At 58.2% G+C, this 17,946-nt stretch overlaps 2 protein-coding genes across 2 annotated transcripts; one reads left to right on the forward strand and one right to left on the reverse strand.

Moving 5' to 3' along the window:
- Positions 1 to 808: 808 nt before the first annotated feature.
- Positions 809 to 5,271, forward strand: PRSS50 (serine protease 50). The gene is made up of 6 exons (XM_019630954.1): positions 809 to 953; positions 1,034 to 1,198; positions 2,521 to 2,683; positions 3,683 to 3,966; positions 4,276 to 4,442; positions 4,903 to 5,271. Exons 1-6 carry the CDS (start codon positions 809 to 811, stop codon positions 5,131 to 5,133), a joined length of 1,155 nt encoding a protein of 384 aa, XP_019486499.1. The 3' UTR covers positions 5,134 to 5,271.
- A 1,112-nt stretch (positions 5,272 to 6,383) lies between these two features.
- Positions 6,384 to 15,396, reverse strand: TMIE (transmembrane inner ear). The gene is made up of 4 exons (XM_019631120.1): positions 15,149 to 15,396; positions 11,419 to 11,536; positions 7,974 to 8,123; positions 6,384 to 7,670 (listed from the first exon to the last, which is right to left on the reverse strand). Exons 1-4 carry the CDS (start codon positions 15,242 to 15,244, stop codon positions 7,585 to 7,587), a joined length of 450 nt encoding a protein of 149 aa, XP_019486665.1. The 5' UTR covers positions 15,245 to 15,396; the 3' UTR covers positions 6,384 to 7,584.
- Positions 15,397 to 17,946: the final 2,550 nt, after the last annotated feature.

The raw sequence follows: 17,946 nt of genomic DNA on the forward strand, positions 1-17,946 counted from the left end.
GCTGTTGTTCAGCATCTTAGCTGTGGAGGGCAGTGTCACTGGCCCTCATATGTGGGATCCGAACCGGGGCCCTCTGGCATCCCAAGCCAGTTCTTAACCATCGCGCCACTCGGCGGGCCCTCACACTACTTTTTAAATGCATTATTCATCTGTGTCACAGGGCCATCAAAATGTTCCCCATACTCCAACATACAGAGTGGCCTTCTGCTCCCAGAAGGGCGTGATGGTTACCATCACTCTCTATAAGCAGAAACCTCACCCATGTCATGTTTCCTAAGCAGATGGATCTGTAAAGGAAGGGCATTTGCTAAATGGAGGTTGGATTGGAGAAGGGGGAACACTGCTTAAAATTATGCAATCTTCAAAAATCTTTATTGAAAACTTTTCAGTCTGCTTAATTTCAGTGCCCTGGGGCAAAGCCCCACTATAGTTACCGGGATGGAGGGAAGGGGGAGCCACTTGGAAATCGTGGATGCCAGTCTCAGGGGTCGGGGCTATCTCACCAAGGGAGGGATGAAGGCGTGAAACCAAGCCCAGGGCAGCGGCTGCAGGAGCAAGGAGGTACGAGAGTTGGCGAGGCTGCGTAGGGGCTCCAGGAAACTGCTTGGCTAAACAGAGTGAGGAAACCAGGGGGACAGAGGTGTAGCCAGAAACAGGGCAGGTATGAGGGAGACCTGTCACTAGGGGCATCCTCCTGAGCCTGATACCAGGAGCACCATCGCGAGTTGCCGCTGGGGGGCGCCACGCAGGCCGGAACCAGGAACGCCGGCACCCACCCCTACACGCCAGAAGCCGTTGCTAGCAACCAATGGGGGGCGCCGTCGCGAGAGGAGCTCCGCGGCGCAGTCGCTGCTACCACAGGATGGAGCCCTGGTGCAGGACACCCGCCCCCTCCCCCCACCAGGCCGTTCTCCTGCTGCAGCTGCTGCTGCTGCTGCTGCTGAGGCCCGCGGGTGAGCCCACCCTCCCTCTTCTTCCCAGGACCTTGCTGTCCACCTCTGATCCACCTCTGACCCTCTGCGTCCTTCCATAGGTTGCGCAGACGCAGCCCCGGCGGCGCTGCCCTCCGCCGCTCCTGCTGCTCCTGGCGTCCCCTGTGCACCCGGCGCCACCTGTGTCTCGGGCGGCCCTCGCCTCCTCCAGCAGGCCCCTACCACCCAGTTGCCTACTTCTCCAGTCAACACCGACTCACCTCCGAGTGAGTACAGTGGTCTCCGCTGGGGAGGAGGGTGTGGGAGGAGTCTTCAGGACCGTGGATCCCTGCGGGACAGAAGGGACAGAGGAGGAAGGGGCAGGCAGGAGTGAGAAGAGTCCTCTCATTTACAAGTGTTTATTGAGCACGTGCTGTGGCCCAGGCCTTCCGTCCTGGTGAGGTAGGAGGCGTGGAAAGTCAGAGGAGCCTGGGGTGGGCTGCGCGTTCCGCCTCCCTGAACATGCTGTGGGGCTTGCCACCTCTCCACCCAGTCCAGGCCCCGCCCACCCTGTTCCTGCCCCTGGCTCCTAGCCAAGGACTGGGGGATCTCCAGCATAGCTCTTGGGGAGCCCTCCTGTGAGTGTCTTGGGGCCCACGTGCAGCTTTCAAGCATGTTTAACTGAGACCCACGTGAGGTATACTTCCCATCCTGGAGCTACTGAGTGCACAGTTTAAGTGCCACCGACAGTCTCACACGCCGGGCCCAGCGGTACTCTGCTGTACATGCAGACATTCCTTCTCCTGTGTTAGCCTTTACAAATGCGGGTCGTGGCCCACTTACACTGGTTTCACAAGCCACTAACCCGCGTGGAGAACATGCGGGAACGGAACTGCCGTAATGTTGGATATGTGCGTCTATGGCTTAAAATCTTTTCCAAAGGGTTTGCGCCCACTGACACTCCCGAGAGTGAGCCGTCTGCGGCAATAACCCTCACCAACACTTGGCACCAGGGGCGTTTCGTTGCCTGGCAGGTGTGCGGAGTGGAACTTCACTGTGATGCATGTTCCCACTTCCCTGAGGACTGATGGGGCTCTGTGCTGGTCTGCTGCTGGCGTTTCCTCCCTGGGCTGTTTGTTCGTGTACATGGCCCATTTGTCTGTTAGGTCACCCCCCTTTCTCTCACGGAATCACAGGAGGGGAGTCCCAGAGGAGGAAGGGGGGAATCTGCCTTGGCCTAAGTAGGGGGAACCAGATGGAAACACGGATGAGTTTGTGAAGGGTCTGGCCGGACCTGAGGGGCTGCTTGGCCAGGACAATGGGGCCACTGGTGCACCAGGCTGGTTGTCTGGGAATGCTCTGGGGCCCGAGCAGTGGGCACAGGGAGAGGGAAGCCTGGGGGCGCTGAGGCCCTGCAGAGGCTGGAGACTTCAGTCTCCACAGAGACAGCATCGTTGTGTGATGACCAGTGGAAAAGGAGAATCACTGGATGGGTGTGGGCCAGAGGCCGGAGTGGTGGGAGATCAGGCTGAGGACAGGGAAGGGGAAGGTACCATGGGACGTGGCTGGAAGGGCCCGTCCCTCATCAAACTCCTGCCTTCCTCCTCAGTCTGCGGCATCTCCCATGAGCCGGACCCTACCCTCAGGAACCCAGAGGCCATGGTTCGGCGATGGCCGTGGATGGTCAGTGTGCAGGCCAATGGCACACATACCTGCGCAGGAACCCTCATTGCCTCCCGGTGGGTGCTGACCGTGGCCCACTGCCTGACCCAGTGAGTTGGGGCCTAGGTGGGTGGGCAGGAGGGCATTTGTAGCCACCGAGGGCCCAGTCATTCCGCCAGCTGGCCCATCAGTGGCAGCTGTGCGCTTGGCAGAACCCCACAGCCCCAGCTCCAGCCTCACCTCAGCTCCAAGCAGGTGGGTTCTGACTTCTGCAGGTTCCTTCCTGGAATCCGGAAGTTTGCTCCCCTCACCTGCTCTCCCACAGATAGGAAGTAGGGGCTTGGAAGCCACTGCCAGGCCTCCTACCTCCTATCCACAGAAAGAAGGTTCTACTTCATTCATTCCACACCCTTCGCTTCACTTAATCCTTCCTGCCTTCATTTCGCCAAAGCCTTTGACACTCCTTTGAAGCTGAGCTCTGGCCTGGGCCCTGGGGGCAGAGAGGGGACACAGCACTCATCTCAGGTGGCTGGGGAAGATAGACAAGAAGATAGATGCTCACAGGGGAATCCAGTTGGTGTGGGGACAAGAGAGAGGGCATGCCCATGTTCTGGCCCCAGGGTGGTGGCCCGAGGGTAATATCTGTGCTGGCTGTGAGGGCCGACCAGGGGAGAAGCACGCTCCCATTCTAAGGGCCAACACAGAGACTACAAGGGCATGCCGGGAAAGGAGGCTGGAGGGTGAGGTCAGGGCTGATCGCACAGGGCCTGTCGCTTCCAGGGCCTGGAACAGGGCGCTGGACAGAGTCCAGTTTGGAACCAGAGAAAACTGGGTCCACATCCCAGCTCCCCCACTTCCTAGCTGTGTAGCCGTAAGCCGGTCACTAGGCTTCTCTGAGCCTCGGTTTCCCCCTCCATAAAATGAAGGGTGTTGTGAGGACATGACCACGCTGTGTGCAGGGCCCTTATTGCATCTGTTGGGAGGAATAGCCTCGGGGGCTTGAAGCAGGTGGGTGGCCTGCCTGGATCTGCTCAGAGTGCAACAGTGGGGTGGAGGCTGGGCTGTGGGGGCCTGGAGCTGATGGCAGACTCGCCTCGCGGTTCTCCTAGGCATGGCGTTATCTATTCAGTGCGGGTGGGGAGCCCCTGGATTGACCAGCCGGCTCAGACTGCCTCCGACGTCCCGGTGCGTCAGGTCATTGTGAACAGCCGGTTCCGGTTCCGACGGTTGTGGTCCTGGATCGGTCACACCGATGACATTGCGCTCCTGCAGCTTGAGCAGGCGGTCAGGTACAGCAAGTATATCTGGCCCATCTGCCTGCCCGGCTTGGACTATGTGTTGAAGGACGGCTCCCTCTGCACTGTGATGGGCTGGGGACTCCCCAGGGTTAACGGTGAGTCGGAGCCTCCCCAGACCAGGGTGGGTGGTGGGGGAGAGGGCCTGGGCACAGACTGGGGTATGCCATGGACAGACATTTCTGAGACACCGTCCCCAGGAGCCCCCTCTCTATCGAAGGGTGCTTGGGAGGTGTTAGCTGGAATGGCGGGTGGGCTGAGCCTGGAGAGAGCTCCAGGGCCGCTGCCGTGTGGCAAGTAGAAGAGGCTGGAGGAGTGGTGAGGAGCAAAGGGAGGCTGGACCGAGGCTGGCGGCAGTGGGCAGCCGAGAAGCCACCAAGCCTGAAGTGGGGCGCCCTGTCCCACAGGTAAATGGCCCCAGTCCCGGACCATTCAGGAGAAGGATGTCACCATCCTGAACAGCAAGGAGTGTGACAGCTTCTACCACAAATTCTCCAAAATCCCCTCTGTGATTCGGATCATCAACTCGCAGATGATTTGTGCGGAGGATGCTGACAGGGAGCAGTTCTGCTATGTGAGCCCCTGTCCCCTTTGTTCACTCACCTCCCAGGCACCTGGCCAGGAGTGGGACCAGGGGCACAGGGGAGGAGGGGGAGGAGGGGGACAGGGGGAGAGTGGGGGGGGGGACGAGCAGGGGTGGCCAGGCAGGATGGAGGAAATGATGGAAGTGAGAGATGGAGAGTGGGGGTGGAGGCTGGAGACGAGAGAAAAGGATGGGGGATGGCGGGAAGATGGAGGGCGGGTGTTAAAGAGGTGGGGCATAGAGAGGTGGCATGAGACGGAAGGGAGATGAAACCCTCTGAGGACGGTCTCCTGGGCCTGGACCTCCATGGTACCTCTCAGCTATTGACACTTGGGGCCTGTGGAGCAGATCTGGTGTGAGGGTACCCTGTGTGCCCCTGAGCTGGGTCACGTCTCCCTCAGGCCACATCTGGCCTCCCTGATGTGGCCTGTTCTTCCACCCTTCCCCACAGGAGATCAGTGGGGAGCCCTTGGCCTGTCTTGTGGAGAGCACATGGTACCTGGTGGGAATGGTGAGCTGGGGCCCAGGCTGCAGGGAGAACCAGGCCCCTCCCGTCTACGTACGGATCACCTTCTACCAACACTGGATCTGGGAGCGCATCAGTGGGCAGGCTGTGCCAGCCCCATCTGGGGCCCTGCTCCTGGCGCTGCCACTGCCCCTCAGCCTCCTTGCTGCCTTCTGACTCTCTGGCTGTGCCTGGGGGCGCCCTCCCTTGCCCAGGCTCCCCCTCACCCTCTGTGTTCAGAATGCTACACAGGGCAGGGCAGAGACTAGGTGTTCAATTAAATACTTTTCTTCCCCATGCCTGCTCCTTCCTGGGTCTCGGCGGCCCCTCGCTCCCTGGGCCTGCTCGAATGGTAGATGATTGAACCAGATGGGGGTGGGCTGGGGACTCTGGGCATTGAAAAGCACAGAGGCCGGGATCTGCCCCATCCAGAGGTTTGGGTGGCTTCTGTAGAAGGCGGAAAGTGTGTGTCGGGATGATACTGCGGTCAGAGGATGGAGGGCCGAGAACGTACTGCACAGGCTGAAGCTGGCAGGGTGTGCTCTGTTGGGCCAGCGAGGTGAGCGTTTGTTTCTGTGATACTTTAGTGGGAGTCAGGCTGTCCTTGACTTTAGCCCATCTCCTGGCCAGTGGCTAGAACACACTCTCTCATTGCCCTGAAGCACCATGTGGACTTTGACCTTCCAGCGCTGCCCTCTGCCTGGAACACTGGGGTCAGACATTCTCCCCACCATCAGCAGCCATGCCTGTCCGTAAAGGACCAGTGGAGACCCAGGTCAGAGATCAGGGAAGCAGCTGGCGGGACAGATGGAGCCCAGGCCTGGACTCCCCCAGGCTTTACCAGCTGCTCGTCTGCTTGACTTCAAGTGGCCCCTGTCCGTCTGGGCTTCTGCTGCCGGGCCACACGGGAGGGCTGTGGTCTGTATGGTAGAATGACCATTGCCACAACCCTCTGCATGAGAAGCTGATAGGCTGGACTCTGAGGGCAGAGTCAGGGTTCCCATCTGGTGGCAGAGTGAGTACCCGGCTTGCACAGCAGGGCTCTCTGCAATCTCTCTGTCCCCTCACTGCTCCATGACCCTGAGCACCATCCCCCATCGCGCCTGGATCTAGGTTTGAGTCCCCTGTGTCCCAGCATGGGGCTCAGACCATCAGAGGCCTGTTGAAAGCCACAGGGTGGTGTGGAGGGGCGTGGAGAGCTTCGTCCCTGGTCCTGACGCCCTGCCTCAGGGTTGGGCCCAGCTGGCTACAGCTGCCCCTTTGCCTCTGCGTCGTCTCTCCCTCCAGTTCACCCTAATTCTGGGAGAAAAGTCAGTAGAGGGACCTTCAGCCTGGCCTGCGCCACCTGTCTTTGATGGCTGCATCGCCCTCCACATCAGTGCCCCAGGGACGGGGCATCCTGAGGGTTATGTCGGGTCACGCAAGTGTGAGACGGCGCTCAGCTTTATTCATAAATCTACGGGCCGTGGGAGCAGTGTGACCTTTTTCAGCAGCTCCCTTGGCTCAGGAGCCTTCTCCGGTGCCTTCTCAGTGACCAGGCCCAGGTCTGAAAGCCTCAGCTGATGTTCACTGCCATCTGGAAGTCCCTCTGTGCATCTCTCCCTGAGGATTCAGTCCCCAGGTGGCCTTTGGGCCTTCACCTTCTGGTCAGCAGTGCTTCTTTTAGGCACCGCAGTTGAGAATGGTACGAAAGGAAGTTGTGTGCTGTTATATTCAGCAGATGGAAGGCTGGTTGCTGCTTCAGCCCCTAGCTGCCCCCTGTGGTGATCCCCTAAGGCTTTGGCATCTCCCACCACAGCTGAGCAAAGGGCCACAGAACAGTCCAAGGTCCCCCCTGGCTTCTCAGATATCTCCTGGATTCCCAAGACGGGACCCTGGTGCCAGCTTTCTCCCCTTCTCCCTCTGGCCTGTTGGATTCTGCCTCCTGCACCTGTGACCCACCCTGCAACCCCGAGCCCTGAGTGCCTTGGCCTCATGCTGTCCTCCCAACAGCTCCATCACAATGTGTAAAAGTGCATCCCGTCGCCTGGAGCTTGGTCTGCTGGGCTGGGGGTTCTCCTGCCTCCAGGCCACCTCTGCTCACCTCAGAACCCCTGCCAGGCTTGGGGCAGCCCCCTAGCCACCAGGGCTGCTATCTAGCCAAGTCTGGGAACCTCCTGCCCCAGCTTTCCCCAGTGACCTTCACTCTCCTCATGGCCAGCTTGGCTGTGGCCTCACCCCCAGTCCATCCAGTTCACATCCTTTTCTGTAAGCGAGCCCACATCCCGTCATCCCTTTAGAGCCACTGCTGTGTCTGGCAGAAGGGTCATATCTGGGGTGTGTGAGGCTGCTCTGGATCTCGGTAGGGACAGTGGCCCAAGACCAACTTTGCTGAGTGGCCACGTGGATGGGGTAAAAGGAACAGAGTCCGGGCTAGGGGGCAGGACACCTGAAGTCTTGTCCCTGCCCCTGATTAGCCAGAAGGACGTGGCCGTGGGCCTTAGCCACCCACTCTGAGCGGGGCGAGGATGTTCTACAACCTCTGTGTTCCGCGTGTGAGCTTGGAGTCTAAGATGCCTGGAGCCGAGCCAGCACTTGCGCCCCAGGGCCTGCCAGCCCCAGCTGCCACCTCCAGGAAGCTCGTATTTCTCATTTCGCGGCCTCGCTCTTCTCATCCTCCTCTACCTTGATGGCCACTGTGTCCACAGTGTCCTTTTTCTTCTTCTTCTTATCAGCTGTGGGATAAAGAGGCGCATTACAGGAGTGAGTCAGGGGCCTGGGGCTCGCCCCAGAGACTCCCACACCTAGCCCTTCACGTCCTTCCTTCCAAACCTCTCCTACTTGCAGAAGAGCTCCTTGCTTTACCTGCCTCACAGTGACCCATTTCTGTGCTCTGGTCTCCAGGGCCAAAGAGGGGTCCCCTCCCTGAATCTACTGTGAGTGGAGAGGTATAGGGTGACTCTGGGGGGCAGGGCAGAGGCACTGGCTGGCTCAGCAGGGTTGGATGGTGGCGGGGTTGGGGGCCCAGGCCTGCTCACCCCCAGGGACTTCTGTGAGCTCGTCAATGGGTGGCACAGTTTCCAGTTTGTCGGTGTACATCTTGGCTGCCCTTCGCTGCAGATACCGGGCTTCAATCTCCTTCCGGGTCCGTGGCACACGGCAGTTGAAAACACAGCACAGAGTGATAACTGTAGGGACAACAAAGTAGGCTTGGCCAGGGCTGGAGCTCAGACACCCCGGGGATGATACCCAAACTTCAGGTGTGCCTCCATCTGCCTATGTATGTCTTATCCAAGAGACTCCGGCAGCAAGCTCCACATTGGATAAAACCCCTGTGGGCCGTGGGATTTCCAACATATCTTTCCTGACGCAGGGCTGGCTTCGTGCAGTCACATAGGGCCCCACTCTTGGAAGGGCCTGGTGCTTGGGTTAATGCTGTGCTGCCACTATCTTGAAATTCTTCATCGTTTTTGAACAAGGGGTCTCATATTTTCATTTGACACTGGCCCTCTCACTGGTCCTTGTCCTGAGAGCCCTTCTGACTAGATTGAGAGTTCCTGGAGGTCAGAGCAGAGGGCTGCACCATGACTCAAGCTACGGCTTCCTGGAGGGGTCCTGCGCTTCCCACCTAGGCCTCTGGGCTCCTCACACATTCTAGTTTTTCCTCCCTGGGCCCTTAAGAGCAGGGCCAGAGCGGCCTCAGACGCCGGAGGACATGGCTGCATCCTCCTCAGCCTTCCTGAGACCAGCCTGGACTCCTCCTGGCTGTGACAGCCATGAGAGGGCACAGACCCTGCCCTGGGGCGTTCACCTCAGACAGTTATTCCAGGAGTGGTTTTCCTGCCAAGGGTGGCTGCGCCCACGCAAGCGGGGCCAGGGCATGGAGCTGGCCTGTCTAGTGATGGGTAAGGCAAGGCAGGGCTGCCAGGACCTGGCTGGACTGAGTTTATTTTTCTAAGGCCCCCACAGTCTGACCACCTTGGCCCCAGCCTCAGGGGAGGGGATGGAGCTGCTTCCTATTATAAACCAGATGACCAGACACAACTTCCTGGGCCAGGAGGGCCAGGCAGGACAAGCCAGGCCTATTTTGGGGAGAATGGGTCAGACCTACATGGCCTGGGTTGGAGCACCCTCTGGAGTCATCTTGTGCAACCTGTTCGACCAAATACTGTGGCCCCACTGAGTCTTGCCAAGACTCATAGAATGAAAGGAGAATGAATGAATGAATGAATGAATGAATGAGATGGCTCGAAGCCTTTGCTGCTGAGGACAGGACTGGACCCCTGAATGAATAGACAGGGGAGCCAATAGCATCCAGGAGCACTCTGGGAAGGGGGCTGCACGAGGGCCCCCAAAGTAGGTCTGAGTGGACACTGCTGTCTGGAGGTAGACTGGACGGCCGACCTTTCTTATTCAAAGTGCTGGGTCCTGGTGTTCTCTAGACTCCGGTGGGTATGCCTGAGGCCTAAGGCTGGTCCCCGACCCCAACCCCACTGGTGTGGGCCACCTCTTCCAGCTATCCATCAGGTGCCTCCTTGGTACCATGCACACTCAGGCTTTCCACAAGAACGGGTTCCAGGCCCTGGGAGGCCTGAGCTTCAAAGGAAGCTCAAAGGGCAGCTACTGGTGGCCAGAGTTTGGCCCAAACACTGCCCCACCCAGCCTGGCCTGGTCACTTTCTCTTCAAAGAAGGAGAGAAACAAGCGCCTTGGATCAAGTCCCAGGGTCCAGGCAGGGGCTTGTGACACGAGGCCCCAGGCTGGAGGAGACCCCCAGAGGCACCCCATCCAATGCCAGCCCCTCTGCACAGGGTTGTGGAGGTGGTGCTCCACGAACAGCTGCACCTCACAGGCAGAAGCAGATGGGGAAGCAGAAAGCTGCTTCCTGCCCAGGAGACGGGGCTGTGTCATTCCCACTCTCTAGAGCCCTGTGTGGAGGTAACAAGCACTGCCTTGCAGCTCAGGGGCCTTTGAGACCATCCCTTACCCTTTTCTAGGAAATGGGGTGAGGAATTGGAGTCGGTCTTTGTGGCTGGTGTCCAAGGGCCACTTTGGGTCCAGCACTGCAGCTTTCTCGTGTGGCCCCAGGCACCTCCACCATGTGGGGCTGAGCAGAGCGTGGGAGAGGCCATTGTGTGTTTTGAGGCCCCACAGTGCCCTCACCCCTGCTCCCCAAAGTGCCCCAGAGCTGTACCCCAGACTGCTGCTGTGGCCCCTACAGGGCAGATGCGTCCCCCACCCTGCCTCTTGGTGCAGGGGGTTGCTCCCCTCTGTGGACACCTGGGTTGGAGCTGCAGCCACACCTATCTGTCTATGGGGCCCCCACTGAGAAGCCTGACTGGTTCTCAGCCTTGGCTAGGGAAAAAATGCAGCCTGCTGCTCAGATTCTGCTCCCACTGGCTGTGAAGAAATAGTGGAGGGTGTGGTGGATGTTTTCCCGCAGGGAGGTCACTTCTGGTGCCAAGAGAAGCACATGTAAATCAGATGTCCTTGTCTCCCTTGGAGCCCCCACATCTGGATGGGCCTTTTGCTGTTGGCCCTGCCCTCAGGGGACCTCATCCCTGACAGCTCCGGCTGGAACTTAAATGCTGCTTTAGCCCAGACCCATGGCGCACTCGGTCAGCGTCCTGTAGGAGACCTGCGTGGAGGGCATTTCCGCGCATCTCTGCAGACACCATCTCCTCAGCCTGGAGTGCCTTTCTAGCAGTCCCACCTGGAAGCCCCGCCCATTCCCCAACCCATCTGCAGCTCAGAGGACCCCTCCTCTCTGAAGCCTTTGCAGGGGGAGTGGGTATCCTTCTGCTTCACTGCCTGTTCCCCACCCCCTCTGGCCTGTAAGCACCTCCCTCAGACTCTGCCATGGCGGCCTCCCCCACCCAGCGGGCATTTCTCTGCCCCCTTCCCCCAACTCCAGACGGACGATTGAAAGGCGCATGCCCAGCCCATTTCTGTTGCAACTTTGCATCAAGCAGCTCGCAGTCCCAGGGGAGGAAGGGGTCTCTGCTTTTAATTGAGGTGGGTGTGAGTCATTCTAGGGAAATGGTATTTGACAAAGCAGGGCTTGCAGCCTGGTGGCTCCCACATCTGCTGGGCATCTGGGGAGCCTCTGGGCTGAGCTGTGGCCAAGGGTGGCCTTGCTGGGGCCCCTGGGTGTGGGCCCTTTAAGCTGGCCAAGCTGCAGGAAAAGCATCAGGAGGCCCACGATAGGGAAAAATGACACGTCCTCGTCCTGGTGCATGGAGTCCCCTGTAATTACCATAATTGCCATGAATACTTCAGGTCACCACCCGCCTGTCAGCCCTCCACAGGGACTTTGTGTGGCTCAGGAGGTGCCAGAAACCACAGTGGGCCTCCTGCGGGCGCCTGGCCTGCTTGCACTGCCCGGAATTGCTGCTCTGAGCCCCTGGGGGCGGTGCTGGGGGGCAGGGGGGGGTGCTGTGTTCCCACTGCGGTGTGTTGGAGAGGACAGAGAGCAGCTACTCACTGATGGACAACACGAAGAGCGAGAAGATGCCCACCACGTGCCACAGGCGCATGTCCCAGAACACCACCGTCTCCTTGGTCAGCGGAGGCGGCTTGGGCTTGGGTGGGGCTGTGCTGGGCTGGAAGTCAGGAGAGAGGAGAGTGAGCCAGGCAGAGGCCAGGGCCTGGGACTGGGCTGAGAGAGGCCCAGGTCTCAGCAAGGACTCAGCCCAAGCATTTCAGAATCTCCTAGAATCAAGCGTCTTACACAGTCACAACTAATGCCCTGGGCCTTGGAAAGTTCCAGATTTCGAACAAGAGAAAAGAGCAGAGTCTCAGAACCATGGAGCCAGGGACTTGGAGTGCATGGGTGGTTGGTGCTTGGGGAAACCAAGGCCCAAAGGGCAAAAGTGGACGGCCTGTCTCCATCAGGCTCAAGGCCCCTTCAGGCAGCCTGTGAGTGTCTCCTCCTGCTCTAGTCCTGAGCCCCCACAGGCAGATGGGGACTCAGGACCAAGGCCAGAGACATGTTGAGGTCTGTGCTGCCCTGGGGACTTTACTCTCATGTACCCCCAGTGTGGGGTGGGGTGTGGCGCTGGAGTCAGGGCCTCTGATTCTGCTGCCCGGTCAGGACCCCCGCCAAGTGGCCTCAATAGTTGCCCACCCTACCAGAGTCACTTCCTCTGACCAGAAATCTAGGACAGAATCCTCCCTCACAGGACAGGACCAGATAAATCATTTGTCTGCAATACGGCAGCGACATCTGGAGGCCAAAAGGTATAAGTACAGCTGGAGAAGTCTGAGCAGAGCAGAGCCAGCCACCTCCCGCCTTCCCAGTGGGACCCACGTTGCCCTGGAAGGTTGAGGGGACACCAGCCTGCCATGGAGGTCTGAGGGGACACAGCCCTGCCCTGGGGGACTGAGGAGACACGATGCTGTTCTGGGCGACTCAAGGGACATGGCCCAGCCCTGAAGGACTAAGGAACACAGGCCTGCCCTAGAGGCAAGGACATGTTTCTGCCCTGGGTTGCTGAAGGGATACCGCCCTGCCCTGGGGGATTGAGGAGACAAGGCCCTGCGCTAGGAAGCTAGGGGACATGGCCCTGCCCTGGGGTCTGAGTGGACATGGTCCTTCTCTGGGGGGGATAGAGGGGGGAGTCTGAGCAAGACCTATAATGATGGATGGGGCTGACAGGGATATGATCTCTGTTACCAAGTTTGGCTGAGGGGTGTGAATGGGACTTAGTGCTTAGAAGGAGAGAGGACCCTGGGACATCCGTGTAACATGTTGTCCTCTGATTAACCAAACAAGGACAGGCAGGAGGAGTCTCTTCTGGCTTTCTGGGGGGAAAAAGGCAGCCCATAGGTTACCATCCATCCAGTCTTTCCCCAGGCCACAAGCATGGACTGGGCGCCTACCACAAGCCAGGTGCTTCCTCATCTAATGAACACCACCCTTTAGCAGGTGTTGGGGACACGTGGAGATCAGCAGCCTGTCCCAGGTAACCCAGAGGATGTGCGTGCCAGGATTGGGCCTGATGCCCTGTCTCTTTTCTCTTAACCAGGGTGAACTGGGGTGGGCACCTTCTTTTCGCTAAGCCTCAGTTTCTCCATCTGTAACTCGAGTGGGTCCCTCCAGGGGTCTCTGGGAAGCTCTGTCTACCCAACCTGAGTGGTAAAATTGATGGGAAGACACCCTTTTTCAGCGTCATCCCAGGGGCCTGATCCATTTGTGGGGTCAGGCACATGTATGTCGGGTTCAGGGTACTTGTATATGGGATTGGGGCACACATGGGGTTGGGCACACATTGTGGGTACAGGGTATACATGTGGTTGGAGTACACGTGGGCAGTGGTGGGGCCCCTGACTGATCCTCAGACTAAGTGTGTTGGCTCACTGGTTTTTAGGACTGGAAGACTCCGAGGGCCAGAGTAAGGACCTCACATTCCGAGCCTGGGCTGTGCAGAGCTCACTTCTGACTAAGTCTTGTTCCAGCCTTGTTCTGGGTGGAACTGGGCCCATACTCCCACCCTGATAGGGGCTTGGGGTAGAGGGAGAGGTAGAGGGCATCTCTTTGTGGTAGTCACTGCTGGGGCGCTGAACTTGGAAGCGTGGAGACCCTGGCCTCCATTAGAGCCTCACAGCCTGATGGAGGATGCTGCCTGTAGGGCTGGGGTGGGTGGTGCCATGGACCCCAGCACTGCCCATCTTTCTGGTGCTTCCCCGGAGCCCCCAGGCTCGGCCAGCCCCTTGTTCAGGCTGTCGGCCGATGGCAGGTAGATGGACTCCGAATGCAATATCCCTTCATGAGCTGGGATAAGATGTGCTCCTGGGGGCTGGGGAGAGTCCTTGGCTCAGAAGTGACTCAGCCCCCACCCTTAGGTTTCCTGCACCCAGGTTAGCTCGGTTTCTGCACCTAAGGCCTCAGGGAAGCCAGTGAGGGGCCCAAGTACATTCAATGTGGCTCAAGCCAGCCTGGCTCCCCTTACAGGGACACTGGAGCTGACATCTGACTCCAGCCCAGCCTTCTGAGCACATCCTCTGGTCAGCAGCAGGGACAGGCTAGCATCGGGGTGCAGGGCTCCATGCCCATGTCCCTCAGACTCTCCAGTTCAGGGCTGAGTCCCCTCAGACCCCCAGGATAAGGCTCTGTCCTCCCACTCCCATCCTGTCCCCTAGCACTTGCCACTTCAGAGCGCTCCTGGGTGCCTCTCTGCTCTCTCCACGCTGCCTCTGCCTGCACAGGCTCCGTCCTCCACACCACCCTCTTAGGCCTTCTCCCTCTGGCCTCATGCTCCAGAATTCTGGGTCTGGTCTGCCTTCCCGGCTCAGCAGCGATGAGATACAGAGGGACCAGGGAGGCTGCAGATGGTCCCTACCCTGCCCCTTCCAGCCCTTCCTGGCCACAGCCAGGCTCCTGGCCAACCACCCAGCCATCTTCCTCACCTCTTCCTGGACACTCTCAGCAGCTCCTCTCAGTTCTCCCAACTACACGCCCTTTCCCAGTTTATTCTCCTCCATCCAAACCAGGACTCATCAGGATTCTCCCCTGCTCAGAAACCTCTGCTAGCTCCTGGTTATTGCCAGGACCAAGACAGACCCCAGGGCCCTGAGTCCTGCCCTGACTGCGCCTCCCCTTCAGGGATGGGTGCTAGGAATGGAGTCTAACTCAACACATGGCTGCTCTATAAAGGGTCTCCTCACCCTCTTGTGCCCAGCCTCCAGCTTGGCATGCCTTCACCTCCTTCCAAAGGCTGTGTCTCCCCCATCCGACAGGGGACTCTGGAGAATGTCTGGAGGCAGAAGCTGTTTCCTTCAGCAGACCCTAAGATCAGGGACTAGATCTCCCCTATCAGACTAGAGGTCACTGAAACCAAGGATTCCTACCCCCAGGGCCCCCCAACAGACCAAAGACTAGAGGAGAGGTGCTGAGTGTTCCCATCAGACTGGGCACCGCCGTATTCCTCAATCAGAATGGGAATCCTTAAGATCAGGTCAGGGTGAGTCTATTTCATTAGATGAATGTCTCTGAAATCAGGGGCTGTGTTCTCCCATCAGACCAAGGACCTTATATTCTGGGTGAGTCTCCTCCACAGCCTGGAAGCACTTGGGGCAGAGCTGGGTCACCCCATTAAGCTAGGTCTGGCAGGGCAAGAGGAAGGGAAAAGGCAGCTCCCGGTGAGAAAGTCGCCCCCCTCCCCCGCCTGGATGGTGACAGCCACCCGGAGCCCCCACGCGCCACCCAGCCTCACCTCCACCAGCTGCCCAGCGACGCCCGCGAGGCAGACCCCCAGCGCAGCGCCGCCCAGAGCCCAGAGGGGCGCTGCGCCCAGCCGCGGCCCCGCCATCTTCCTGCCGCCGCTGCTCGGCGGGCCTCAGGTCCGGGAGCCGAGCGATGCCCGGCGGGCCGTTGGCCCGGGGACTGCCCCTTGGCCAGCTGGCGCTTAGCTGTGGCGATCTGGTCGCAGGCTGCGAATGGACATCATTTATTCATCGTTGGTGTCTGGTTGCTGTGGCGCCTGCCCCCACATCAGTACGGGTGGAGGAGGGCCCGCCCCTCTCCCTGGGGATCAGACTCCAGACTCCCCGCTCCCCTACCCCGACCAGGACCGACCTGGGGTGGGAGTGGGTGGGAGGGAGGACATGCTGGGGCCAGGGCCTTGAACGACAGGTCCTACCCACCCTTCCTGACGCAGGCCTCAGTTTCTCCATCTGGGACAAAGGGAGGGGGTGGCACCTGCTGATTTAGGAGGCCCTTCCCATTCTGACATTCTGAATTTGAAAAACTGTACTGGACCCAGGTGTGGGGGGTGGGGGGAGCATGGTAAGCAGGTTGCCACGGTGACAGGAGCTCAGGGCTGTCCTGGGCTTTCTGGGCTGGCTTTCTGCCCAGAGGCAGCTCTGTTCACCCTGGACACCAGAGCTGGAGGGGGGATGGGGAGCAGGGCATAGACAGTATGGTCAGAGCCGCCAGCTGCGGGTGCCATGAAAGGTTCCTGAAGGAGCCAGCATCGGTGGCCAGCAGGACAGGGTGGGTTCCCTCCGGAAGGGCTGGTTCTGGCTGACCCTCAGCCTCTGCCGAAGACGCCCGAGCCCTGACCCAGACCTCACACTGAACCTGGCCCACATTACACTCTGGGCCTGACCCCAGGGTGAGCCTTGACAACCCAGGGATGGAGGGAGGGAGGCTCTAAGGGGCTGTGGACACCTGAGGAAGACTTTGGGAGAGGAATGAGGAGGCCTGGGTGGGGAGACTCCTCTGGCCCATCTGCCCTCCCTCCCTCCCATCCTTCCATTATTATTAATCTCCTGCCTGCTGAGTGCTGGGAAACAGCTCAGATGTTGGACCCATTCATTTCTCATCACCAAGAACACCCGTGGAGACCTGCACAGGCTGGGCTGCTTTGGGCCTTGAGCCCACCCTCAGAACTGGGCTTGCTGTAGTTCAGAGCCTTGTGGGGCTCTTGCCTGGAGGCGCCATAGATGGGCCAGGAACAAGGCAGGCTGCAGCAGAGGGCCAAGGGCCGGCCGTGGACAGCCATGGACATCACGTCTGGGAGATGACAGGGAAGGCAGGAAAAGGGGAGAGCCACTGGCAGAGGACGGCTGGCCCAAGGGACCCCTCAAAGAGACCCTCAATAGTGGGTGGCAAAGTCTGGGGCGCTGGGTGGGCTGGGCCACCTCATCTTCCCCATGCTTTCCCTGGCCAGACAAATGGGAATTCCACTAAAGCCTAAATCGCTTGCTGCAGCAGTCTGTCCTCGCTCTACTTCCTCATGTCATCGGTCATGGGCCAGGCTAAAGAAAGCCACATTGACCAGCTAGGAAGTCACCCTTGGGACATGAGGCCAGAGAGGACTTGGCTAAACTGGGTTGGGGTTACTAGGCTTAACAGTGGCCTTGGGCAAACCATTATTCTCTGCTTTGATTTCTTCATCTATGGGATAGAGAGGGCAAGACTGCCATTACAGGCCTGATGGAGGACTGTATGAGCTAATAATTATGGGGGTGCTGACTATATGCTGGCTCTCCTCATAGGACTGCTCAGCCCAGGGGGCTGGGGGCTTTCGCTGTTTCCTGTTAAGTTCGTTGTCTTTCCATCCAAGAAGCAGGGCAAACCCACTGAAGAACTCTGAAAAGGCATACAATCATGTGTGTCCCCACTGTTCTCTGAGATGGCCACTGTTCCCAATGGGCTTCACTTGTCTGCAGGCTCTTAATAACTTTTCCCCAGAGCTTTTTACCCAATACAAGCATCATAGATTCTCCCCCAAACGCATTATCAAATACTGTTCCACAGGTGTTGAAGTCAAACTGACTTAAAACAACAGTGTCCCAAAAGTCTCAGGGCAGCTTTAAGTTTCAATAATCTCAGAAGTGTAAGGCTACATATTTATAAGACATGCCATTTGAAAGTTTAATTATCTAAATTTCCTTTTTTGCCCTCTGAAGATGGCAAAAGTTGATGGAAAAAAATTACTTATTTTCTAAAATTCACAAAGCTAGGCTAGTACTGAAATTTTATGTAATTAAACTTTCAAATTATGTTCCTTGTAAATTTATAGCTTGTTACTGTATAACTTCTGAAGTTATCAAAGCTTAAAGCTAAGACTTCTGGGCACAATCATACTGACAGCTGTGAGCCCTCAGTGGGCTACTTAACCTCTCTGAGCTTCAATCCATCATCTGTAAAATGGGTATAACTACATATCGTAGCACCTGCACACCACAAGCCTTCAGTGAATGCTAATCATTATGATTATTGTTGTCGTTGTTACTAAAGATAGTGTGATATTATACCATATAAAAAATCAACAATACTTTGTTCAATCAACGCCCTATTGTTGGACATTTGCGTTGTTTCCAGTTCTCCGATGGTAAACTCCACAATGAGAGGAACATCTGGAAAGCTAATGCCGTATTCATCTTTTTATTCCTCTCCCTTGTTTACTCCTGAAAAATTGAAGCCCAGGGAGGGGTTGTGTCCTGCCTGAGGGCACTCAGGAACTGGGGTCTCAAACTCAGTCTTCAGCCCCTAACCCAGGGCTCT

The sequence above is a fragment of the Hipposideros armiger genome, unplaced genomic scaffold (genome assembly GCF_001890085.2).
Source record: "Hipposideros armiger isolate ML-2016 unplaced genomic scaffold, ASM189008v1 scaffold_18, whole genome shotgun sequence".
NCBI classification, from domain to species: Eukaryota; Metazoa; Chordata; class Mammalia; order Chiroptera; family Hipposideridae; genus Hipposideros; species Hipposideros armiger.